At 44.6% G+C, this 25,458-nt stretch overlaps 1 protein-coding gene and 1 long non-coding RNA gene across 4 annotated transcripts in view; one reads left to right on the forward strand and one right to left on the reverse strand.

Annotated features, from left to right (window-relative positions):
* Window positions 1-21,484, reverse strand: part of LOC128091116 (uncharacterized) — a 32,220-nt gene extending 10,736 nt beyond the window's left edge. The window contains exons 1-3 of one of the 3 annotated variants that reach the window (XR_008211256.1): window positions 21,371-21,484; window positions 13,261-13,331; window positions 8,540-8,636 (exon numbers count right to left, since the gene is read on the reverse strand). This is a non-coding gene — a long non-coding RNA (uncharacterized LOC128091116). Of the gene's footprint in view, window positions 1-8,539; window positions 8,637-13,260; window positions 13,332-16,077; window positions 16,201-21,370 lie in introns of those variants that run through there. The other 2 variants (XR_008211255.1, XR_008211254.1) reach the window with 2 other exon arrangements.
* LOC128091003 (uncharacterized) lies at window positions 8,631-22,081 on the forward strand. The gene is made up of 6 exons (XM_052703885.1): window positions 8,631-11,004; window positions 11,818-12,096; window positions 14,513-14,761; window positions 17,945-18,082; window positions 18,656-18,775; window positions 20,314-22,081. Exons 1-6 carry the CDS (start codon window positions 10,944-10,946, stop codon window positions 20,472-20,474), a joined length of 1,008 nt encoding a protein of 335 aa, XP_052559845.1. The 5' UTR covers window positions 8,631-10,943; the 3' UTR covers window positions 20,475-22,081.
* Window positions 22,082-25,458: the final 3,377 nt, after the last annotated feature.

Below are 25,458 nucleotides of genomic sequence, written 5' to 3' on the forward strand. Positions count from 1 at the left end.
AGGAAGGATCTCTCTCTGGAGATTGCTTCTTGTGGAGTTTGCTGTGAGCCTACAACACCAGTGAGTATTTTTGTTTATTTTGATTATCTTTCTGCTGTGATAATCTTACTAAGCCTAATCTGTATAGTTAGTGATCTTACATCATACCAAGCCTAATCTCTGTATAATTATTGACTATACACCCCTCTTTTTTTCCATGTGCCTTAGAATAGCTTCAAGGAGGATCTGTTCCATCATCTTTCCCTGTGCAGAGGAGAGACTGACAGGTTTTAGTACTAGGTAAGATAAGTTGGTATGTATTGGTGTTTTACAAAAATGTACAGAGAAAGAAGTTACTGAGGAGCTGGTGCCTGGTAAGTACACATTTTGTTATTTCATGAATGCTTGTGCTTATGGTAAGGCAGAATTTTCCAATCGGAGGTAAGGAACAGGGGCACGTAGCACTAGAATGTGTGCCCATGCTTAGCTGTATGAGTCATGCATAAACTGCATGTACTGAAATCATGGAAAACTGAGGTCACTTTTTTCAAATAGATTTCCCCAAAAATTACTTTTTACAGAAGCAGCAACTACAGTTCTCAAAGTGACCTTCTCACAGATCCATGGACAATGATCTTTAGTAAAGGATTATCTTGAAATTTTCTGGTTTATTAAATATTAACAAAGTCATGGAAGTCTTGCAGTCTTCCATGTTTTGCTTTGTAATTATCTGTGTTATGGACCAATCAAACGTACAACAAAATGCTGTGTACCGTTAGTGGAAGTTGTTCAACAGTGTAGCAGCTTCCCTCAGGGAGGTATGGCTTAAATTTGCTCATCAGGTGAAAGGATAGCCTAACTTTCCCAGTTCTATGGGCAACCTTGGTAACTGTAATTAAATCTCTCACTAATAATGGGAAGAGGAGAGAATTAATGCAATTGAAATGTAAAGAGAAATGTAAAGATGGATTCCCCGGTGCTGCTATTTGAGTATAGTTTACCAATCATGCTGGGATGAGTTTAGATTGTTCTTGAAGAAATAGAGAAAGAAGAGGGGAGGAACATTACAAAGGGCCAAGGCTCATGGACAGTGTGAAGGAACAGTGAGGAGTAGTCCTAGGTCACTTGGTTTGAGGATGGAGAACTTGAGAATAGATCAGCAACTACTGAAAATGCGCACTTCTTCACCCAGGATCAGTGAATAAATAATTTAGGCCAACACCCTGCTTGAGTAGGGTCAGTTATGAACCTCATACACTGCAGTGACCACTGAGGAACAGAGAATCACAAAGCTTGAAGACAGATGTGTTGGATGATGGGATGGCATTGGGTCCTGTGTGCAGGGAACTGGAAGTATGGTTAACTGGCCTGCACTTAATTCAGATATCTTGTGTGATCCTCAGACTTCTTCCTTGTTTCCAGGTGACTGATGGAAGTATATTGGCTTTTCCTCTTTGTGTGGGAATAGAATTCTTCATCAATGCTTGTGAACTTCCACACACAAATGTACGAGTTACCAACAGCACTGTCATTCATCTTCCAACAGGAAGGTGATTAAGCCTCTGGGGCTGCAAAGGCACTCAGGGCAAGAGCTGTGCTCTGCTGCTGTAGACAATGAAGCAGCTTCTGTTATTTCCCAACACTTTGTTTAAGAGGTTGCATACTCAGCACACAGCTGTTTTTTTTTTCTCTTTTGAGAATGCATGTGTGCTTAGTGAGGACATAAGAACCCGTTTATAAGGTTATTCAGCTGTAGTGATTTACACAAGTATCAGTGTGTCTACGAGAGTAAACCAGATTGATTGGATGTGTTCTGATCCATATGGTATCTCTTCTGTGATCAGTGGTTTCCTGTTTATTGGTAGTAGTGAGGAAATGATTAAATACAGCAGGATACTCCTTTGCATCTTCTTCACTCTGAAGGCACATCAGATAGACTTGTGGTAGTGTAACTGTGCCTGATGAGCTGACATCATCTTCTTCACTCTGAAGGCACATCAGATAGACTTGTGGTAGTGTAACTGTGCCTGATGAGCTGACATCATCTGAGAAAAACCAACATCACCCATCTTTCTTCAGCATCAGTTTATGCTGTGCACCCTTGTTTTGGTAAGCCTTGTTTGTATGCTGTCTTTTGTTTTGGTTTCTCAGTAATGTTCTATATGTGGGATGGAGAGTTAGTCCACTCAAATTGTATCTGAGAGTATATTTTTTCCAGCATAACTGTGTGGTGTACTGTATTGGGTTCTAGGTGCATGTGATCAGCTCTTGGGGAAATAGGAGAAGTGAAGCAAGAACAACAACCAGTTTAATTCACTGCATCACAACTTGTGTTTGAGGGAGCCTGATTTTGTAGGGGGGCTGCTCTTGGAAAGAGCAGATGACCTCCTGTGCAATTGGTTACAACACCTGAAGGGTGTAAGCATGGTATGATGGGAAAGAGGAAAAATGGATCAGAGCTCTTACGTGAAGTGAACATTGTCCTCAGTTACATCTGTGCTATGGTAGAACACAATAGTTGGACTACAATGTGACCTGCCTCTGGTGACCCCATTTTTGCCTAAATTGCAGAGACTTGTGACTTGGCTCACTTAAAGTGTACCAGTTTGTTAGGTTGTTCCTTGTGTTGGGTGGATAGCCTTGAAGACTTTGGAAGAGGAGCTTCTGACTGCAGTAGGCAACTGAGGCAAAGAGGATCTGAGATGAGCAGAGAGGAAATCTTTAAAGGTCTTTATCTCTGGATAGGAATGTTCCAAAATCTATCCAGAACTTATGGTATTTGAAAATCTTGCATGGTTGTCCTATGATATGATGGCTGTTGTGTATCTCTCATCTTCCTGAATGTCTAGAGGAATCAGCCTTCTTCAGTCAGCAGTAGATTTCATGCCTTACCTAACAGGACCTTAATTCTCAAGAGTGCACTTCAAGAGGATTGAAGGAAGTATGCTGTCAAGAGATATGATGTATCTGGTTATCTCCTTACAAAAGAGGCTTTCAACTACACATGTAAGGTAGATTTAGAAGCCTTAAGAATAATGTTTTGTTGTGCTGTGCAAAGTGTCTCAGAGTTACTTTTATCCCTACATTGCATTCCTTGTAGCACGCAAAAGAATTTTCAACAACCTATAAATGATGCCTCTACCATACAGTTAGGAACTGAGAGTCTTTTAACTGAAATATGAAAATGCACACCATCTCTGTCCACGATTTTTTTTTCCCATTGTTTTTTGAATCAGTAAGTAATGAAATATATTTTTGCAAGTAAGCCTTATTGTGGATTTAGGCAAAAAAAAAAAAAATCTAAGTGGTGAATTTCTCAAGTTGTCATTTCAGAATTGGCAAATGACAAACTGCTGCTTTTTTTTTTTCCTCCCTGATTTTTTTTTTTTAATTCTGGAAGGATCCCCAGCTCCAAGACAGGCAAAAATACAGAGTTTCAGTCTCCAGTGAGATAAAAATGTATAGAAAGAAGTGCTCCAAAGAAAAGAATCAGGGATGAGTATCAGTTTGATCTGTATACCTCTCAGTTTTCAGGGAGTGCTTTAAGGTTCAGTGTCATCAGAAATTCACTTTAGAGTGTGAGCCTCTATAAGAATAACTGTCATATGTGCAAGTGATCAGAAGTGCTGTTGTAGAGGACTGGAAAGTATAAGGTAGAAATCCCTGCAGTCAATATTCTTAATCTTTCAAGGTGTGGAAGTCAGTCCCATGGTGACCTTCTTGAGCTTCAGAAGGCTTAGGTCTGGCTGTGCATTTGTTGCAAAGCAAACTCTGTTGTGGTGCAGTTTGGACCTATTCAGGGACTACTCCATTAGAGGAGAGCTGGGCACTAAGGTGGTCTGCTCTCCTCCATATTAAGAGTTGATCCAGTTTGCTCTGCCATATGATAAGAAATAAGCTCTGAAGGCCATATTGCACTTTCTGAAAAAGCTACTCACTTCAGATTTTCAGGATATGCAGGAATTATCTAATCTTAAATGGCCATATTTATTTTGGTCTTAGCCTCAACCAGGTGCTATCTTGTTGAAGAGTCACAAACAAAGACTTTTCTTCTTGCTTTTCTGTTTCTTTGCATGCTGAAGTTCTGACCCCGCAAAAAACCCTTTTCAATCTCATTCAGTTTGTAGACTCCTAAGTTGTTTCCAGTGGAGATCTTGTCCTTGTACAATGAATTTCAGTCTTTGGACGCCTTTTTTTAATGTGTGTGCGTGTATATGTATATAAATATATATATAGTTTGACAAGAGCCAGCAGTGTGTTCTTGCAGCCCAGAAGGCCAGAAGTATCCTGAGCTGCATCAAAAGAGGGGTGGCCAGCAGGGAGAGAGAGGGGGTTGTCCCCCTCTGCCCTGCCCTTGTGAGGCCCCTTTTGACCTAAGCCATTTGGTGATATCGATTTGCTAAGCACTTGGAGTCACAGTAGGAAGCTAGATGGGCTGGATTTTTTTTTTTTGGTCTAAGAAAATATACATGCTATTCAAGAGAAACTTCTTAAAGTTTTTAGGTGCTCTAATTTGCTCCTGAAAAGCTGTTTTGTTGGCTTTTTGTCCCTGTACTGTGTCCAATATTTTTCTATCCTTGTACTAACTTCTTTGTAACCGCAGTAGATCTAAGGCTTAGACGTTGCTAAGTGAATTCTTCAGGGAAATTTTAGCTTATGAGATCTTTCTCTTTTGTAAGTAATGTATATCTAAGCAAATTGAAGATGGCAGTATGAACAAAATTACCCAGTTCATTTTCCAACATGGAGGATTTTTGCTATCTTGGTTTTTAGCACACAAAAGTGAATTGAGACAAAATTAGAACAATTGGGAAAAGATGACAAGGATTGCCTGGTACTTGAGGAGGGAGTGTGTGACTGTCTCTTCCAACTCCCACAATTCTGTGACTGGACCCGTGTGTTTCAACAGGTTGGCAATAAGAATTTTTTTAAAGCAAACACACAATATTTCACCATGCATTCAATGGCGCTAAATATAAATTGTGACTCATGCGGTGTCTATCAATTATTCCATAGTTAAACTCTTGTCTTCCTGTGATTGCTGTGGGTCAAAGTAGGAGAGCTATGTCAGAAACTATATGTGATCACTACAGTTGACCTGGATAACTGGGAAGTAGGGTGATGAGTGAGCATGGAGATGGGATGACAGGCAATAGCTGATGCTGGGACCTATGGCAGCAGAACTGGTGCCTTCACCAGTGGTATCTTGAACCTGTGCCCTGAGCAGTGTGTATGAGAAGGCTGAGAGGATGTGGCAGCAGTGTTCTGACAGAGTGATGCACTACCCTGCTGTTGGACTGTTCACCTGGAACGCAGCACTGGATGTACTCCAGTGCCCTGAGAGCCACATAGCGCAGTGCCTCCTCTGTGTGCCTGCTGCTCAGTTCTCAGATTTGCCTGGGTCTCCTCATATGACTGCTCAGCAGTTTTGGAGCTGGGGGTTGCAGGTGGGTGGGCATGAATTTAAGGTGCTAATCCTGGGGCTGGATGATGGCTGGAGAAAAGTGGGAGGTACTCGCTGATACAGCAAGAGGGAGAAGGCATATAAATGACAGCAGCTGTTAATGAGCAGAAGTCTGACTTCCTCCTGTAAGCCTGAAGAGCTGAGGGAAAAGCTGTATGTGACAAATGCAGGGAGATGTCAGAAATTAGAGCTGAAAATCTCTCTCCACTTTGCCATTTCCGTAGTTTGAAGACATGGGACTTCTCTGCTGTGCATTACAGTGCACGTCTTCTCTCCGAGAATGTACAACAATATGCATGATAAAAATACTACTGTATGTTTTCTACTTGGTTTATTTTGGACAGAGGCTTTCTGCAGATTAAATCTCCAGCTTGGTTACTGTGAAGGATCTTGTCTCATTTGCCCTTTCAGCATCCTCCATGCAATGTGTTTGAATGTTACTTGAATAGTTTATTTTAGACAGGACAGCAGCATCTGGTTCAGTGGGTCTCAGACTGTCTCAGCATTGCATAGCAGAAGTGAATGCTGTAGCAGGAAGCGTGAGACAAGGGCCAGTGGTGTGTGTCTCACGGAGATGAATCTGAGGTACGGCAGACTTTCTGCTGGAGATCCCCTTGCTCTCTCTTGGTGCCTCAGCATGCTTGTCTGTACCGGTTTATTTCATTTTGTCAGCATTGTCCCTAAGCCCTTAACAAAGTCCACGTCTGTGTTTGGAGGATGAAGATGTTCCTTTCATTATCTTGGCAAGATGAAGGTGAAAGTATCCATGTATGCTGTGAACAAGAGATGGTTCCCTTGGGCCCTCTTCACCAGAGATTTGACAGTGACCAGGATAATCCTGGGACTTCTGGAAATCCTAACCCTGACACTTGCAAACATTGGATCATTTAGGATGAGGGATAATGGCCTTAAGTTGGGTTATGGAGGTTCAGGTTGGATATTAGGAAAAATTTCCCCTCAGAAGGAGCAGTGAGGTTTTGGAACAGGCAGCCTAGGGGAGTTACAGAGTCACTGTGCCTGCAGGTGTTCAAGAACCACATAGATGTGGCACTGAGGGATATGGTTAGTGGGCATGGTGGGAATGAGTTGGTGGTCAAACTGGGTGATCTTAGCTTAGTGGTCTTTTCCAACCTGAATCATTCTGAGGGGATAATCACCTGAAGACTCCATTTGACAGCTCTGTGGAGTCTCTGACCTGAAAGGACCTTCATCTATGCCTATGGTTCTGGTTACTCTTGCTCTGCTGGTGCATCAGAGCTCCTTGGTTAGTTTCACTTAAACCAAGAGCTTGTGTGGTTTTTTGTTTTTTTTTTTTTTTTTCCCCTCCCCCTGCATTAGAATCAATCATAAAATTGCTCAGGTTGGAAAAGACTTAAATATCATCAAATCCAACCACAACCTAACAGTATACCCTAACAACCCTCTGCTAAGTCGTGCCCCTGAGCACCACATCCAAAGGGTTTTTAAACACATCCAGGGATGGTGACTCTCCCACCTCCCTGGGGAGCCTATTCCAGTGCTTAATAACACTTTCTGTAAAGAAGTTTCTTCTGTTATCCAAATTAAACTTACCCTCGTGCAACTTGAGGCCATTTCCCCTCACTCTGTCACCAGTGAGAAGGGGCCAACTCCTCTCTCTCACTGTAAGCACCTTTCAGATATTGGAAGAGAGCAATAAGATATTGGAAGAGAGCAATAAGGTCCCCCATCAGCCTCGTCTTCCCCAGACTAAACAGCCCTAGCTCCTTCAGTCTCTCCTCATAGGGAACATTCTCCAAGCCCTTCACAAACCTTCCTGCCTTTCTTTGAACCTGCTCCAGAACCTCAATGTCCTTTCTGTACTGAGGTGCCCAAAACTGGACACAATTCTTGAGATGAGGCCTCACCATGCTGAGGGCAGGGGCAGGATGACTTCCCCAGTCCTGCTCACCACTCCATTCCTGATATAAGCCAGGATGCCATTGGCCTTCTTGGCCATCTGGGCCCACTGTTGGCTGGCTCATAGTCAGCCGACTGTCCATCAGTATGCCAAGGTCCATCAGGCAGCTTTCCAGCCACTTCTCCCCAAACCTGTAGGGTTGCCTGGGGTTGTTGTGACCAAAATGCAGGACCAGACACTTGACTCTATTGAGACTCATGCAGTTAACCTTGACCCATTGATCCATCTCATCGTGGACTGTGCAGGGCCTATTCTGCTCTCCATCCGTATCTACCAGTGCAAGGGGCTGTGTGCCCAGGGAGTAACAAGTCTTACTATTAAAGACTGAAGCAAAGAAAGCATTAAGCACCTCAGCCTTAGCCTGATCCTTGGTCACTGACAAGAGATGGAGATTCTCCCTAGCCCTCCTCTTGCTGTTCATATATTTGTAGAAATATATATTATATTGTTGTCCTTTACTTTAGCAGCCAAGTCCAGTTCTAGCTGGGCTTTGGCTTTTCTAATTTTCTCCCTGCATTCAAGTCCTTTGATTTGTTCAGCCCAGAGCAGAGGAGCTGAAAGGAGGCCTGATGGCAGCAGCAGCTCCCCACAGGGAGCGGAGGGGCAGTGCTGAGCTCTGCTCTGTGTGACAGCAACTGGGCCTGAGGGAACGGCATGGAGCTGCGTCAGGGGAGGGCAGCTGGGGGTCAGGGACAGGCTCTGCACCAGAGGGAGGTGAGCATGGCCCTCAGAATCAGAGTTCAGGAAGTGTTTGGTCGTTGCTGTCAGATGTAGGGTTTGAATTTTGGGTGGTCCTGTGTGGTGCTGAGAGTTGGACTTGACCCTTACAGGTCCCTTCCAACCCAGGGTACTCTGTGATTCTGTTATGTTCTCCCTATGGTTTCAAGGGCCCTGCTGGCCCCCAGAAGTAGCTCAAGCCTGAAGAGCCAGCCATGAGCACCACTGCAGCTGCTGCACCTATTTGGTGTTTTTGTGCAGCGAGGCTCCGGCGCTCAGCTCTGCTGCTTTGCTCCGTGTGAAGGCAGGCTGCGTGCATTTGTAACAGTAAAAATAGGTGCACTGCAGGCAGTCACTGACCTATTTAAAGGCAGGTGTGGGAGTTAAGATGAACAAGTTTTCTTCGTAGTGCTTCACAGCATATTTCCTGCTTTACTTACTTAGGCTTCTCAGTGTCCGGTGCTCGGCCAGGGCCTCGTGCCATGTAGGGAACCAGTTTCCTTCCTCAGTTGAAGTGATTAGCAGTGCTGTCAGTGGCTGAAAGGACAAAATGGCCCTCTGAGCTTGCTGCTCACCCAGTGAGAAAAGATTTTAGTTTGCCTGCCAACTGTGAGTTACTTCATTTTTCCCTCTACTTGTGGTTTCTGTTAAGCCGCACAAGGTGCTTTTTGTCAGAGAATTTTGCATCTTATGTGAATAAGAAAGGGAAGTAATTTCCCCTGAAGTTCTGTGGTGTTGTGAGCATTCATTAGTTGATGTTAGACAAGATTAAACACTAACTTCGAAAAATACCTTATGTATAGAATTTAGGAGAGTTGATGCTAAGAAGCGACTGCTGATGGATGGCAGCAAGGACAGGGCATGTGCTGTCGTCTTCATGCTGGCTATGAGCTCTTCTGGCTGGCAAGGGTGTTGGGGGACAGAAGGAGCCTATTGGGACTTCACATCCCATGTGATGTATGGAGCACAAGCACTCAGAAATATTGAACTCATAAATGTACTCATTTGCCCTGGAGTCACTGCGAGGGAGACTAAATGCTGGACACTGCAATGTCACCGTCATGCAGAGTGTCTTCTGTAATAACGGAGCTACAGCAGAAAGGCCATATTTTTCTTTCATTTTACTGCAAATCTGTAAGTGAGCTCTGGAAGGCTGCTATCACTGACTAGAAGAGAAGTTGAACACTTGCTGGATTGTGCATTAGGTGGACATCTTGTTTTTTTGAGGTTCTGAGCTTTTTTGGGGCATGGGTCTGAAGTGATCCTCATGTGAGCTGTCCTTTTTGCCTCCTGTCTCTACCACAGCATTGCACCCAGCAAGTTCAACCAGCTCACCCTTCCAATGTGAAGGTGAAGTGAAGCTGGACACAAACATCCAAGGCAGGTGGCTGGTTCCCATCTTGCAGCAATATTTGGAAAGACAATTTCTTTAAGTAATTGCAGCTGCAGAGAAGGAAACGAAAGTGTTTCTTTAAATACTTTTCTTTCTCCCCTGCCCCCTGCATGGCTGCAAGTGTCTAAAGACTCACTTCACTGCTTTTCTCAGAGAAGGCTATTTCTGTCGCATCGTAGATCAATTTAGGACTGTTCTATGTACGGTAAAGATAGGACGGTTCTGTGGTAGCTGAGTGAACTTACAGATCTCAGACACTAAAAGTGTGAGGGAGATTTCATTGTCATTGCCAAGGAGTCTGAGGGACGGCTGGCTGAAATTAGGAATTATCAAGCAAAGATAAATTGTTTGAATAATAGTATAGATCGCAATGCAAGGGCTTTAACCATTTCTTAGAAGCATGCTGGACTTTGGGGAGCTTCCTTAACTTAATGGGCTGTTTAAGTCCAAAGAAACAGCACAACAGCATTAGAGCCGCAGCTGCATCCTGAACTCCTGTCACCGTTGTTCCCAAGCGCATCTGCTAAGTGTGTCTGAAAAAAATCCAGATCTTTGGCTCTCATGCTGTGGCAGTTTCTGCTGCCTTGCTTGTGTAATCCTCCTCTGCACTCTGTGGAAAACATGAGTGAACTTCAAGTCATCTCGATGAGGGTGAACCAGGTGAGTGACACAGTTGCACTCAGGTACTGTGAACAATCAGCTCCCAGTGGTTCTTCAGAACTGGCTTTTCAGTCTCATCTCCAAATAGACCCAGACTGGCTTTCAAGTCATATTCAGTCTAGATCTGGAATGCAAGTTTGCCTCCCATAGCCTGTATTCTGCAACTGGGACAGCTGAGCAGAGCCCTTCCTTGCCTCACAGGTGCCATCGTATCTCTGGAAGAGCCTTGCGAAGTTCAGGTTAGTAGAATGGCTTTTCTATGCAGAGGGGCAGCCTCCTCTCACACCTTCCTGCTGGTGTGGCACTTGGTGAGTGGCAGGCATTGGCACTGCAGAAAACCAGCTCATCTGCATGCTCGGTGCTTTATGTGGCTGGCTGGATTTCTCTTCCCTTTGTGGGTGATAGAAAGAAATGGGTGTTTCCCCTTTGCCTGGTCTCTGCATTTAGGTCTTCTGAAATGGGGTATGATGACCAGGGGAGCCTTCTCCTCCCGTCACCTCTAGTCCTGTTCTCATGCCTGCAACTAGCTCCAAGGTACAGGGCTTTGCAAAGCACATCGTAGCTCTTGTTGGTTCAGTCTGAGTTCAGTCACCCGCAACCTTGCAGGTCTATTTTGAACCATTATTCAGTCTGTCCAGTATGGGGTTTTGTATGGAGTTTCTTTTCTTTCTTTTTTTTTTCTTTTTTTTTTTTTTTCACCCTTGCTTCTGACATCATTTCCTGAACGCTATATTCACTGAGCTCTGTAGCCAGATCGTCTTCTCTGCATATGATGCACGGAGCTCTTTAAAATGGATTTCAACTCTCCTTTTATTTTACAGTGTTTGCTGGTGATAACAACTGTTACTGCTGGTAAGTGGGATTTTTCTTTATGAGGCTGTGGTACGGATTTGCCTAGATGAGCTGACACCTTAATTTTAGCCTAAGATCTTTCAGGGTTCTACCAGATTTCTACAGATCAAGTAGTCTAACTACTAATGCATGTAAGGGGCAGCTAGACCAGAGTAAGTATTTATTATTAATCTTGTTATTACTTTAGTATTCCAGTGATAACTAACAATATAGTATTTTCTCAGTGCACTGTGTCTGCAAAAGCATTTCAATGGGGAACATAAGGTCCTGGTGTGCAGAATGCTGTTTGAAGGGACTGGAGAGCAATGTGGTTCTGTTCCTGCTATTTACTCATCTGGGATTTTAGTGCAGGAACTTAATCATGCACAGGGATACTATGAGACTTGGTCAGACTAACACTGTGACAGCTTTCCTTTGGGTAACAAAGGAAGCTGTGCAAACAGCAATTGTTTCTGATACCATCTGCACCAGACCCATAGCATTGATACCCTGAGGATCTTTGTACAGACTGTCAGTGATCAGGGAGGATGATAGAGGATCATGTAAAATCTGGGGACAGACCTGCTATTGAGACGTCTGTAGGGGTGTGAATGGTGTGTGCATGACCCTAATGGTAGCTGGAGAAAAAGCCAGCCTTTATGGAAAGCATAATGTCACCCTTTTCTACTCCTCTGATTTTCAATTCCTGGTGTCCCCAGCCCATCACTAGTGGTAGGTCCCTCTTGTCTGGGCTTTCATCTTTCTGGGAGGCTTCTGAGGATGGATTGATGGATGTGCCCAGCTCCCTGCCCACATTCTGTGTTCTCCTTCCAGACCCTGCTACCATGATTGGTGTGTTCAGCGGCAGCTCAGCAAAGTTTCCTGTAGGAGTTGAAAGCTTTCGGAATGTCCAAAAAATGACCTGGAATAATAATAACTGTTCCACGACTGTGAAAAATGATGCTTTGTTGGCCAAGTGTCTCCCTTCTTTTGAGAGGTGGCTGAAACTGGAGAATGGCTCTCTAGTGCTGAGGAGTGTGGAGAAAGAGGATGAAGGAACGTATGAGTTTTTTTTCAATGATACCAAAGCACTCTTTACACTAAAAGTATTTGGTAAGTGGCCTTGTTAGCAACAAATAACTTTGTGAACATGTGATTCTGGCTGGAAGCTGCTGATTTGAACTTCTTTCTAAAAGACTTCTTGAGCTTTTAGGAGTTAGAAGTACCTCTGGAGCAGCAGGCACAGCTTCGTTAAGTCTCAGGGAGCAGTAATGATGAATGTAAGCTCAAGGTTGCTTTCACACCTATAATGTCAGTCTGTTGAGCCTTCCTTCAAGGAACCAGTAAGTTGAGCTACAGGCTGTTTCCCCCAGTGTAAGTGACAGTAGCATGAGGGGTTTATAAAGCTGAGTCTACAGTACATAGCCATGCAGCTTAAGATTTCAGTCCATTTCCAGAACAGTATTACTGGTGACTGTCATGAATAGACTGCTTCATGTAGTCAAGAAATGGTAGTGAGAGTCCAGATGTCATTTTCTGGTTCTGTCATGTGAAATCCGTGAAGAAAATTGTCTAACTCCAATGCAGTGTCAGAAAGCAGCATTCCTTTATTCCTCACAATACGCACTGGGCGACTTGACAAGTAAGCGCGCCCTCTCAGAGGTCAGGTTCTACATTTCAACTGCTAAGACGTACATGTGCAGTACATTGGCACAAATATTTATTCTTTTTCAAGGACACATTAATATATGCCAGTGTCCCTTTGGGCATGCTCAGTGGTATCTCAGGTGCTCAAGTGCCCACCTACTTCTCCCCCATTTTCCAGCATTCTCTTCATCACTGAGACCTTTTGGCTGCCTTTCCCCGGTTTGGAAAATTTCCATTGCTTATTAGGCCATAGTGAGCAAACCTGAAACAATGTATGTGGAATCCGAGGAAGATCTCCTTACACTTATTAGGTGCAAAAGATGAAAGTGTTCTATTATGACTCCAGTCCTTCTTGTGAGGCAAAATTATTGAGACAAAAGATAAAAGTATTCTATTATATCCTCAGTACAAAATTATTGAGGTAAACAAGACTGTTCACCCACTAAAGTTGAAATGGAAAGTTTTAGAACTATCACTTATTGATTCCTTTTGCTAAACTAATATGTTGGTTCTTAAACTAATGTACTACTCCCTGTTGCTAAATAAACCTAACTATAGAAGTTCTCAGGTAGCCACTGGTAGCTTGGAGATCAGCACTGTCTGTGTAAAGACCATCAGAGGGTACCTTACCTTGCCAGTCTTCTGATATCATCCCTTTGGCCTCAGAATTTCTGCTTTCCTTCATTTGCCTGGTCATCTGTCTGTGAAGTGAGAAGACAGAATGTGGTCATTTTGATTCAGAATCCAGCTTGTTGCTTCATTTCATACAGAGAAGGCTTGAAAAGGTTCAGCTCCTTGCTGAATTGTGCTCTAGACAGCCAGTGACCATGGCAAAAAAGACTGGGGACTGAAAGTATGCAAATACTGCCAAGTGTCCTGGTTTTAACCTCTATTTCAATGAATTTGCTTGGAGAACTTTTGTCTCCTCCTTGTGTTCTGTAGCTGTGAAATTTTTTCCTTAACTTCCAAGGTATTTCTGGAGGTAGTGAATTTAAGCTGAAGATGATATCATAGTTGAGAAAAAAGATCTCTGAACTCGCTTACGTGGATGTTTGCATAGATATTCACAGAAATCACAGAATGGCCCGGGTTGGAAGGGACCTCAAGGATCATGAATCTCCAACCCCCCCACAACAGGCAGGGCCACCAACTTCCCCATTTAATACCAGACCAGGCTGCTCAGAGCCCCATCCAACCTGGCCTTGAACACCTCCAAGGACAGGGCATCCACAACCTCTCTGAGCTACTGTCATAAACCATACAACCTGCCTGTAAGTATTTGCAGTGTGACAGATGTAGGAAGCAGGCTGGTTCCTTGCAGTAGACTAAAGAGAAATTCAGCGGTACGTTCTTTCAGTTTAAATTGTCCTGGTCTGGGTTGTTCTATCTAAATGCAAGCGTCCAGTGTTTGTACCTACCTTGAGCATGGTTTGTGCTAATTCCTCTCTAAAACAGAAGCATATTCAGTAACAGCAGAAGTACAGACCTCTGGCCAATGAGAAGGCTGACTCTCCTCTGAACCTATAATGGGTATAATCAATTACCCATTGATCATAGAAGAAGCCTTTGGCCAGCAGAAGCTTAGTGTGTCCTCAGATCATGGTTTTCTGTTGCTATCTTTTTCACTTTCATCAAGGAAATTAAAGAGGTGCCTTATTTTTAAAGTGTCCCCAAAATGTTGATCAAGTGTCACCAGTACGGTCAGGTGGGTGCTGTCAAGGGCTGGGATCTGGCAATTGAAGAATCTGGTTACTTATGCTCCCTGGCTAACAGTGAATGTGATGGGAGCCCTCCTGGTAGCGGGGAGCTCTCAGTCACTGCTGAGTCTGCTCATCATCTCTCTTCCCTCTCCATTCCCCACTGCCCTGTGCTGTGTGAGCAGAGCCAATCATTGGTGCACGATGCTTCCCCAATGGAACTGCAGACTTGACTTGCGACGTGGACAGCAACGAGAGCATGACATTTGAGTGGCTGCTGAACAATTCTCAGCTGAATGCCCATGAGGCTTGTATTAAGGATGGTGGGAAGAGAGTTCGCCTGGAGAAAACTGTGCCTGGGGAATTTGTATGTAAGGTTAAACACGATCATGGCTTCCTGAGGACCAGGCCCATTGTGCTCTCCTGCAGCTACGGTGAGTAATGGCAGTGCCAGAAAATGTCTTTTTTGGTCTCTTGCAATGGGAATCAAAGGTGTTGTTGTCATTGGTATGAAAACGAAGTCTCCTGTCCTTGGGCAGCTGCCTTGCAGCCTTACCACATCCTCCCAAAGAAAGCATCCCCTTGACTTCCTTCTCCTATTCTGTCTCTGACTGAACCTCCAGTTACAGACAGGAGGAAAGCTACTTCAGCAGGTCCTCCGACCTAAATCTACTGCGAGGAAGGGTCTCTGTATCTCTGTTTTTCTGCTTACAATTACAGGGCTCTTACATTCTCAGCCATGTCAGTTTTAAAACATGAGCTGCTTCCTGCTCTGACATTCACCCATAACCCTGACTGCCTTCCAGATTCTCCAGCATCCCTTGAAAAGAACGTCTGCTAATTTGGCTCTGTTGCTGCTGAGTTGTTTTGCCTCATCTTTTTTCTGCTTGTCTAGAACAGCTAGACAAATACAAAGATTGATCAGACTGTACAAACACCTCCATCAGCCCCTTGTTATCAGAGATGCAGTGATGGTGTAAGTCACTTACTTAAAAATAAAATTAAAAAAGTAAATATTTCTTTTCCTCTCTGTATCTCCTACTTGGGTATGTTTCTCTGTGAGGATACTGTGCCTTCACCCATCTGCAAGCTCTTCATAAATGCCCAGTGATCAGATTGAACGAGACTATAGTTAAATGAGACAGTAAGTCTGGATGCTAGGACTACTAGAACCTCATGGTGCAAAACACTGGTCAGTGTTGTAACCTGACTTTTAATAAAAACAAAACCAACCTGATTAGATATCACTGATGGAGATGCAAGTGAATGCCTTTTGCAGTGAAGGTGCTCAGAACGTTTTTGATTAATTTAGCCGTAAGTAATTTAACCAAGCTTGGTTGGTAGAGAAATTGTATCGTGCAGCAGTACCTGGTGTTTTAGAAAACCATCTGAAAAGCTGTAACTGCAGCAGAATTGAAAAGTAGAGGTTGAAAAGTACTGCCTTTTCTTATATAGCTGGCGTAGAGTTGGTACAAAAATACTGACTTTAGCCCTGCATCATGTGTTCTGGTGCTCTGCAGAACTGCTGTGGGCTTTTTGTGCCTGATCATGTTGGTGGCACAGGCCTGCCTGTACAAGTATGGCATTAGCGACTGTGCAGCAGCTGTCCTAACTCTGTCCAGCTGAAATGACCTAAGGTTGTTCAGCACAGACAAATACAAGTTAACTAAGATGTTGAGGAAAGAGAAGGCAAACAGCCACGAGCTCCGAACTGAGCCTTGTGATGAACCACACGAGTGCTGACACCTACTGTTGTTTGTTCTGGGCGGCTGCCCAGTCCCCTGTGTCGGATATCTCTTCCTCTTTTCCTCTTCAAAAGCCCATGGGGGAATCTGGTGATAGCTCTGTTGGGACAAACATGTGTTGGGAAGGGTATGAGAGGAAGGAAGTAGCAGCAATTCTACCTTTTTTTTTTTTTTTTTCTTTTTCCCCACCAAATGCAGCCATATTGATAAGAAGGGATCTAGAGCTATTCTATTTACTAGAAAAATTAAGATAAATGAGTTCAATTTTGAGAGCTGCTCTGGAAGTAATGCCTTTATTTTACTATGTTGGCCTCCAACATCATAAGCAGACGTTGCTAGAGCAGTAGAGGTTGAACCTTCCCACGAGCACCCCATTACATGTTGTTGCCCAGATGGCAAAGTTGTGTCACTGAGTTCTTCCATGTGGAAAAAGGGGCACTCCTTGATCTTCAGCACTTGGTGAATGTTTCTGGAAACCAAACAGTGGATGTGAGCACAGTGAAGCAGTGGATGGTGCTTTTCAGTAGTGGCAACAGCAACAGTGGGTCACCTCTGCTGGTGCAGATATTTATGAGTGTGGTGTGCAGGCTCTTGTTAACTGGTAAAAATGCACAGCTAATGGTGGTGATTATACTGAAAAACAGTGTTTTGTAGCTCTATCAAATGATGTCATACTCTTTGGATTTGTTACAGTTTCTATGGAAATAAATAGGAGGCATTATTTTCGGAGCAACCTACATAAATGAATTAAGGACTAACTCATTTTGTGGATTATTATTTGCTCCAGGCAAAAGGCTAAACACAGTTTACTCACTTTAGATACAGGATCTATGTAAAAGCACTCATTTGGGCAACCTGTTGGCTGATGAAATTCACTCTGAGTTCTTGTCAGTAAAAAACAATTTGGCAGAAATCCCATACGTTTCCCAGCAGCAGAAAGGCTGTGATCATAGAGGATCTAAAACAAGTGGATCAGAAGTTATCGAATCAACATACACCGAGTGATTTTATTATTCATGTTTTATTACTATTTCTGACAGTATTTCTGATTTTTAACATAACGCTTTGTCTCAGAAAGACCTTTTGAACAAATGGCACATTTGTAGGAAAAAATATACAGGACTATTTTCAATACACACCTATGCTTTCTGACACTATTCTCTTGAGTTTTCATCAAAATGGAAATAAAATGATCAGGGCAGTTATTTCACATTTGCTTTAGTTTTAGAATAGACTTTTAAAAAATGTGATAACTGTTCCTAAAGAGACTGGAGTGGACAGTCCAAAGCCAACTACTTTCAGACTGCGTGACCTCACGCACAAATGCTTACAATTGCTTTTACCATTCTGCCGAATAATGTGGATGTAGTGCATCCTAGAACATCTGCAGCACTTCCTGGTCTCCAGGGATGCTGGTGATCCACGTGTCTGGGGTCTCACATGCAAGTTGCAGGAGCAGCATAGACTGTGTGGCCCTTCTTTCAACAGGAGATGTTAGCTAAGGCCCAACTCTTCTTCTGGGCTGCCTGTTTTCATAGAACTTCTTAAAATGTAGTATCTCTCAAACCTCCACCTTCTCTGTTAAATCCGATTGAAGCTTGTGGATGATCTGCTATTTTTTGGAGTAGGCAGAAATAGTCCTTGTAGTTGACTGCACAAGCTTCTTAGTGGAAAAAACTCCATACCATAACTAAATGATGTGACATGTATGATGGCGTGCCGCAGTTCAGAATTTCTCTCGCATCCCTGATCCAAATCAAAGCAACAGTGAAGCCCAAATGTCCTCTTCTGGCTGTGGAGATTCACCACTGGGGATAAAGAGACTTGCCTACCCTGGTAACCCCCGGTAATTATAATGCTGTCCTCTTGCAGGAGACCTTCTGCAGTACCCGTGGTTCATCTACATCTTAGCAGGATGTGCAGCGGCTGCGGCCATCCTGGTGGCTGTTGTGTCCTCACTCATCTGTTGCTGCATGAGGAGGAAGCACAAGTTCCTCCCCGTTCCCTCAGGTGAGTGGGGATCCGTAATTGCCAGAAGAGTCTTCCAGAGAACTGTGTGTGCAGGTTGGGGCTGAAAATGCCTCAGTATGAAATGGCCTCGCCTTGGTGGATGCTGCTTTTCCACCAGTTCTCCCTGGCCCAGTGGAGCAGAAACCTACTCACTGATAGGCAACTCTTACGCCCAGCATGGTCCTGGAGAAAGCCTTGCTTTTCACTGTTTTAACTCACACGTGCTGGCCAGAAACAAGCACAGCAAAACCTTTCCTGTGGGCAAGAAAGCTGAACCTTGCTTGGGTCTGATGTAAATGGACCTGAAGGCTTCTGCTGGCTGTATTTTGCCAGCACCTGTCCTCAGGTGCTCTCTGCCCATGCCCAGTGAGGCCACCCCAAGCTTTGATCCTGCCAGCATGACCAAGCTTGTCTCTGGCAGGCTGGCAGCGGGCCTCCATCCTTGGCATCTGCTTGCTCTGGGAGTGGAGCCAGGGCTTCGTGAGGAGGAGGCACGAGTGTGTTGGTGGCCTGGCCTCTTGCTGGGATGGTGCAGGACCTCTTTCCTTCAAGCCTCTGGTTTTGGCTTTACAGAGGAAGAAAAGGATGATGGAATAACAATGTCGGTGGTGTCCAGTGAAGGCGTGAAAAGTCCCCCCAGTGGAGACCATGTGGAGGCTCAAGCTGCCCAGATTGACTGCCCTCCAATGCCAGGTGGGCCCAGTGACTTATTTTACGTCAGATAGCCTGTTGGAGAGGGTGAAGGACAAAATGGGTGTGTGTGGCTGCTGGGGAGGAGCTGTCTGAAGGGGAGGCCCAGGTGCCACATCCTGTCTGCACTATAGATGGTGCAGTAGGGCACCTGTTGGTACGACATCCATGCTCTGCTCCTACACGGGGTAGCTCCTCCTTCACCCAGCAGTGAGATGAAGCAGCAGCCATCTCATCAGCATCCCACAGAGGGTACAGGTTGCAGACTCTGTGCCAGTGTCTGCAGAGCTCAAATACCTCTCTGAAAAACCATCAGCCCACTCCAACGGAGCAGCTTTCCTGCAGTTTTTATCACCCCTCCCTGTTCTCAACAGTTGCTTTTTTATAAAAATCAGCACTGTCTTAATAGGCCTTGTCCTTGGGACATGATCTACCAATAGGACATGGAGTGACTGTCCCTGGAGGTGCTCAAGAATCATGTAAATATAGCACTGAGGGTTAGTGGGCATGATGGGGCTGGGTTGGAGGTTGAACTAAGGGATATAGTGACCTTTTCCAGCCTTAATGATTCTATGCTGTAAACAGAGCTAAACCCCTTCAGTCAGAGGGTTACGTATCTCCTTAAACTGGGGAAGAAAAAAAAAAAAAAAAGGAAAAGAATGAAACCCCAGAGCTTTAGCACAGCATGGTCAAGACAACACAGTGATTTTAGCACAGCATGGTCAGGAGAACACAGTGATAAAACTCTTTCAGAAATTTCCAGTGAGCATTTGATATCAATACTCTGCTTTCTTCACTGGGATTCCTTCAAATTTGTGTAACAAATATGAATGCTGGCAACACCCTCTGCAGTAATGCATCAGCTGCTGAATTATGGCCAGAAGAGATATCACAAATCTGAGCAGCATTGCATAGGTCATAACATGGCCTGAGCTCTGCTGCTGTTGTTCTTCACTGCACTGCACACAACATACCACCTGTTCAGCTGTACTTTCTATCCTTAAATGCTTTTTTGCCCTGCCTTCAATTTATTAAAAACATTTATTAAAGAAGCATCATCCTTAAATGATTACTAACAAAACATTTGTTAAATGTAGTGCGAGAAAAAAAAATGCAAGTGATTCAGATAATTGCTTAATATTAATATCTTCAATAAGTAGAATTTATTTTGTCTAAAAAAATCCTCAGTCTTAGCATCCCACATTTAATTTCTCTACAAATTAATAACAGCAGAATTGCATGTGAAAAGTATTAAGGTGAGAATGTATTAAGTATGTGTACTTTTAGGCACTTTTATGGTTCAAATGTAACTGAATAGGTTTGGCTTCTGTATTTTGGGCTGCTGGGCTCAAGAGCTTTCAGCACCAACGTATCTTACAGAGAAACCATGATGAACAGCTCAATGAATGAGTGGTTATGAAGCATATTGAAATTAGGCTTGTAGAAGCCTGGGGAGCAGCAATGGGGGTTGAGGGAAAACCTCTTCTGCAGGTATGACTGTAGTGCATGCATGTGTGAGCCACTTCTCCTTTCTTTTCCAGATGCTGCCCGGATTGATTCAGGCACTGAGCCCCAGCCCATGGTGGAAGAGAATTTCCCAGTGGCAGCTGAGCCTGGGGAAATGCCAGATCAGGAGATGATAGCTGATGTGGAAAGCCAAGAAAATGCTTCGAACTGTTTCCCTGACCCAATTGATAACTGATCTGATATGCTCACTGTTCCACCCTGTCCTCAGTCCCGTGACACCCATCCTTTGCATCCCATAGTCTTGCTGTAAGAATTGGTCTGAAAAATTTTAGCAGGGGGAAGAAGCGATGTGTCAGGCCTGCTAAGCTCATATACAGGAAAAAAAAAAAAAGAAAAAGATTACATGTGTGACTTCAGAACCTTGGGCTGGCAGGTTCAGCAGAAAAATTGGGCAGCTCTCTGGTGCTTAGCTTGTTAGCAGACACGCAGTTACTCTGTAGAGCCCTAAGGACACCTGGCATCAAATGAGTGATGCCTCCTGCTTTCTGCTCGCTCCATGCCTCCCATCTCTGTCAGCCAGATGCCCCTGCATGGGGCGGGTGGGACAGGTAGATGTGGCAGCATGCCAACCCCAGGAGGAATCAGGGAACCACCGGAGATCTCCTGAGAAAGTCTCTGATCAGGAGGCACTAGCACAGGATGCCCAGAGAAGTTGTGGAGGCCTTCAAGGCTGGGCTGGATGGGGCCCTGGGCAGCCTGAGCTGGTGTGGGCAACCCTAACCCCCCAGCAGGGCTTTAAGGTCCCTTCTAACCCAAGCCATTTTGTGATTCTATGATTTTAAAGCATTTTCTCATGGGCCCTGCAAGAAGTCTGAGCAAGGCTTCAGCAAAGTGTTGTTACGCTAGGTGTTAATCTGAACTGCTGCTCCAGACCCCACCGGTATCTTCAACCAGAGAGTAACTGCTCAGGGTGCCAGAGCTCCAGAATCTCTGTTGCCACCTGTCTTGCCTTCAGCAGGAGAACGCCTGGGGCTTGGCCACATTCATTTTGGCAAAAACATTGATTATAACGCCGAGACCGTTCATCAGCGCAAGCATTATTGCCTTTAGTGTAACGGCGTAGCTACTCACCGCAAGCTGAGCCGGCCATCTGCCGTGCGTGCAGGCTTCCTCAGCGCTGCGCTGTCTGCACACAGCCGCAACCCGCAGCCCCTCCGGCAGCCCTTGCTGCAGTGTGCATCTCGGCGCCGGGCGGGGGAGCCGGCGGGTCCCTGCGTGCCCTGCTGGGTCCCTCCGTGCCTGCACACGGCAAGGCTGCGCGTTGATGCTGCCCTGCTGTGCTGCGCGTTGTTCGCTTGTTCTGCGACCGCTTCAAAGACTTCTGGATCTCGTTTGCCGTGCTGGCAGTGATTCAGCCCAGCTCTGCTTTTTAAGGATGCTGTAGGAATCCGATTTTCCGTGGTAAGAGGGAGGTGATGATTTCTCTTATGGTGCTGCGCTGTCTCCTTTCAGTGCCAACATTCCCCGAAGGCCATGAGCTGAGCGAGAGCTGGCTGGCAAAGCGTGTGACTCAGGCCGTCTCCGCGATGACACCTGCTGCTGGTTTCCTTTGCAGCCCTGCTCGAGGGGCCGTCCAACAGCAGCAGGTCAAAGTTGTGTGCTGCGATGAGGTCGGGAGAAAAGTGCAGAGACTTCCTGTAACTCTGTGTGCTCGTGCCCAGCTATTGTTCTTTTATGGTTGGTTTTGTTGGTTTTGGTGTCTGGTCTTTTTATTTTATTTTTTTCCTTTTTCCCTGCAATGATTTTGGTTTTTGTTCCTAATAAAAAAGATGTGTTTTCTAACTTGTTTTGGGAATGTGTAATAATTGTTTCTTTACGATTTTCATGGAAAATGCAGGCTGAAGTCCAAACTTCAGTGTAGTCATACTAAGAAAGATGACTGCAACTTACTGTTGGCTACAGCTGGCTTGGATGGTCTGGGGAACAGAGATCACAAAGGTGCTGGCTTGCGAGTTGGACCAGGAGAGGCTGTAGGACAGTGCTCTTGCAACCCAGAAGGCCAATGGTATCATGGGCTGCATCAGAAGAGGGGTGGCCAGCGGGGAGAGGGAGAGGATTGTGCCTCTGCTCTGCCCTCATGAGGCCCCATATGGAGTTGTGTGTCCACGTCTGGGGCACCCAGCACAAGAAGATTGTGGAGCTGTTGGATTGGGTCCAGAGAAGGGCCACAAAGATGATCAGAGAGCTGGAGCATCTCTGCAGTGAAGACAGACTGAGGCAGCTGGGCTTGTTCAGCTTGGAGAAGGCTGCAGGGAGACCTCACTGTGGCCTTCCAGTACACGAGGGGAGCTTATAAACAGGAGGGAGACTGACTTTTTAACTGGGCAATGATAGGACAAGGAAGAATGGCTGCTTACCATGCTTTTATCAAACGCAAACAATAAAGGAAATATCGCTGCCTGTAGAGGTTGCAAATATAAATGGCCAATGAGAGCTTACTTTAAACTAGCTTTTTTTTCTGGTTAGCATGTAACTCTTAGCTGATACGATAGATAAATAAAAATAACAGGACTGCACTTATAAAGTGTGTATTTTATAGTTAAAGCTGGAAATCGGTTGAAAAAGCAAAACATCAAATTTGAATTCTGTGCAATTAAAAAAAAAATCACTTGAACTGATTGCAGCTACTCTTGGTTTTAGTGTGTCTAAAACTATAGGAAATAGTTATATTACACATGAAGAATTAGGAGGCAATTTTCAGCAAATCTTTTAGAACTGCAAATACAGGATATTGAAAAGAATTGTCATCTGCTCCCTCATCACATGCAAATGGAATAAAGAAATAGTTCAGTTATCTGTGCTCCTTTGCATTGCTGTCTCAGCTGTCATCTTATACATTTCCCATGAGGGCAAAATGGGTTTTCATAAAACTAAAGAGTGTCAAAGAATTTTTGATACTAGAAGTTGTATAATAAGACGTTCTCAAAGAAGCAAAAAAAATGGAAGAAAAAGATGGTATGACCAAGTTTTGGTCTGTTGGAAAAGAATGCCAGCAGTGACTTTAGACATAAGTCTCGAAGCAATGAGCAATACCAGCATGCATTCTCGTGGAAGCTTTTTTTGTTGCTGTGCTTGCCCTCAGATTTCTCCTCTGAAAGAAGACCTGAACCTGTACTAATGGGACGTGGAATAGCAGGATGGGGTTCAGCACTGTGGGTAAAGGGGAAACCAGCTGTCCAGCAGTCAGTCTGTTTTCACGCATTGCGGGTTTGGGGTTCTTTAATTCAGATGATTTAGTTTCTGATAAGGGGTTTTGCTTGCTTACCTTTTATTGGAAATACTTCATTATTTGACAAATACCAACAAGGATTTGTATCTTCTATAGGTAGAGGGAATCTTCAGGGAATCTTCTTTGCTGGAAGCAAGATGAATAGGATTCAACGCTGCTGCCAGTTAGATAGCAAATATTTTAAAAAAAAACAAACCACCCTCAAAGAGAGGAAAGTATCTGTTAGTGATTATACTGAATTACTGATGATTACTGCAGATCTTAAGGGGACTTCCATGATACTGTAAATAATAGCTGCAGCTGTAGTTCCAACCAGCGCGCCTTACCTATGTGGGCGCAAAACATTCACAGTGACTTTCCATTGAAGTTGCACCTGTAAAATCTGTGGTTCTGCAAAGAGGTTTCTAAGGCTCAGCGTGTTTTTGGTGAGTAGCTGAAAATTGTGTGCGTAAGGGACAGGACAGGAACGTAATCATAAAAGCTCACTCTTTGTAATAAAAGCAAAAAGGGATGGCTGAAAAGAATGATGATGTTATCCAGAACCGCGCCACTGAGACCTTGGTTGTGGCAATTGATGCTCTGGAGTGGAGGTGCTCTTACATGGTGCTCTGTAGGCGGGCAGTGGGAGCACCTGGTTTGATTCCCTGTTGTTCCTTGTACTTTCTGGCTGACCTGAAGACTTCGTGTCATCATCCCCTGCCTCTCCTTCCCCATCTGTAATAGAGGAGCTCCTGATACTTGCCTGTGATGTTGCTAGAGGTAGGAGACACGTGAGGTGCTGTGTGTGGTCTGCTTGGGCTGTGGTGCATGTGGTGGTCTGACTGCCTGGAATGTGAGGGAAGCTTCTTGCTGAGGCGGTCAGGTGGACAACACTTGTCTCTTAACCATGCTAATATGTGAGGTGCTTGTTTCCTTTTGACTCACACAAGTGAAAGAGGGGGCTGGCCCTGATGTATTGCATTGATAAAAATGTTGTGAAAAACCTCAGCTTGCCTCCGGTTCCCCAGCATTAAACCAAGAACTTCCTCTGCCTGCCTCACTAAGATCATAAAACCCAGAAATTCTCAGAAACGCAGTGACACAGCACCTTAGCCTTTGCCCTTGCCTGCTGACAACAGGAACAGTGGGCTATAAGCAATCAGAAACACAGCCAGCTTGGTGCCCGTGCTTTCCCATGTTGTGGTAAAGGCCATGCTGCCACTCAAGTAATTTTGTGCTGCATCTGCTTGGTGCTTGGAGCGTAATGGAACAAAGTAACCTGTCCTGCTGCCCTGCCATTCCTGCACCACCAGGAGTTGCCCCCCTTCTTTCTCCTCCCCCAAGAGCAGTTGTGTAAGGGAACTCACTCAGAGAGGCCCATCTGACAGGTCACTCAGATGTTTCTAAGGTTTCTTTCTTAATTCCCTGGTGGCAAAGGCCGGGTCTCCTTGTGTGTAAGTATAGGGCTGTATAAGGGCTTTTGCTTGCCATCATCACTCCATTATTTAAGAAACAGTCAAATTTGACAGCAATTTTGGGACGTGTGTTACCAGTTCCGAAGGTACTTATCCAAGGTCTGCTGGGAAGATGATCATCTCATGCCTGCATACCTGCCTCCCACTCACTGCACTGATTGAACAAATCCCTATAGTGACTGCAGCTTAACAAGTTGTGCTGATGACTTGTGTTCGAAGTTCAGGCCTTTCTTTGTGTGTGGACCTGTGTGAAGGCTGTTCAGAGCCCATCTTAGAAATAAATGCCTTTGGTGTTGAATTACATTACCCAGTTGTTAGTGCTCAGTCTCCTGGCTCACCTCTCATCCTCCCAGTTACCTGTTCTGAACTGTCTCTCACTCTTTCCAGAGTTACAATAGCAGTATAAAATAAAACATTGTACAAAGCATCAAATGCATATTTATGCATTTGTTAAGCTGATGGCTTCTTGAGTGTCA

Source organism: Tympanuchus pallidicinctus, unplaced genomic scaffold, assembly GCF_026119805.1.
Source record: "Tympanuchus pallidicinctus isolate F22 unplaced genomic scaffold, pur_lepc_1.0 scaffold10, whole genome shotgun sequence".
Lineage (NCBI taxonomy): Eukaryota > Metazoa > Chordata > Aves > Galliformes > Phasianidae > Tympanuchus > Tympanuchus pallidicinctus.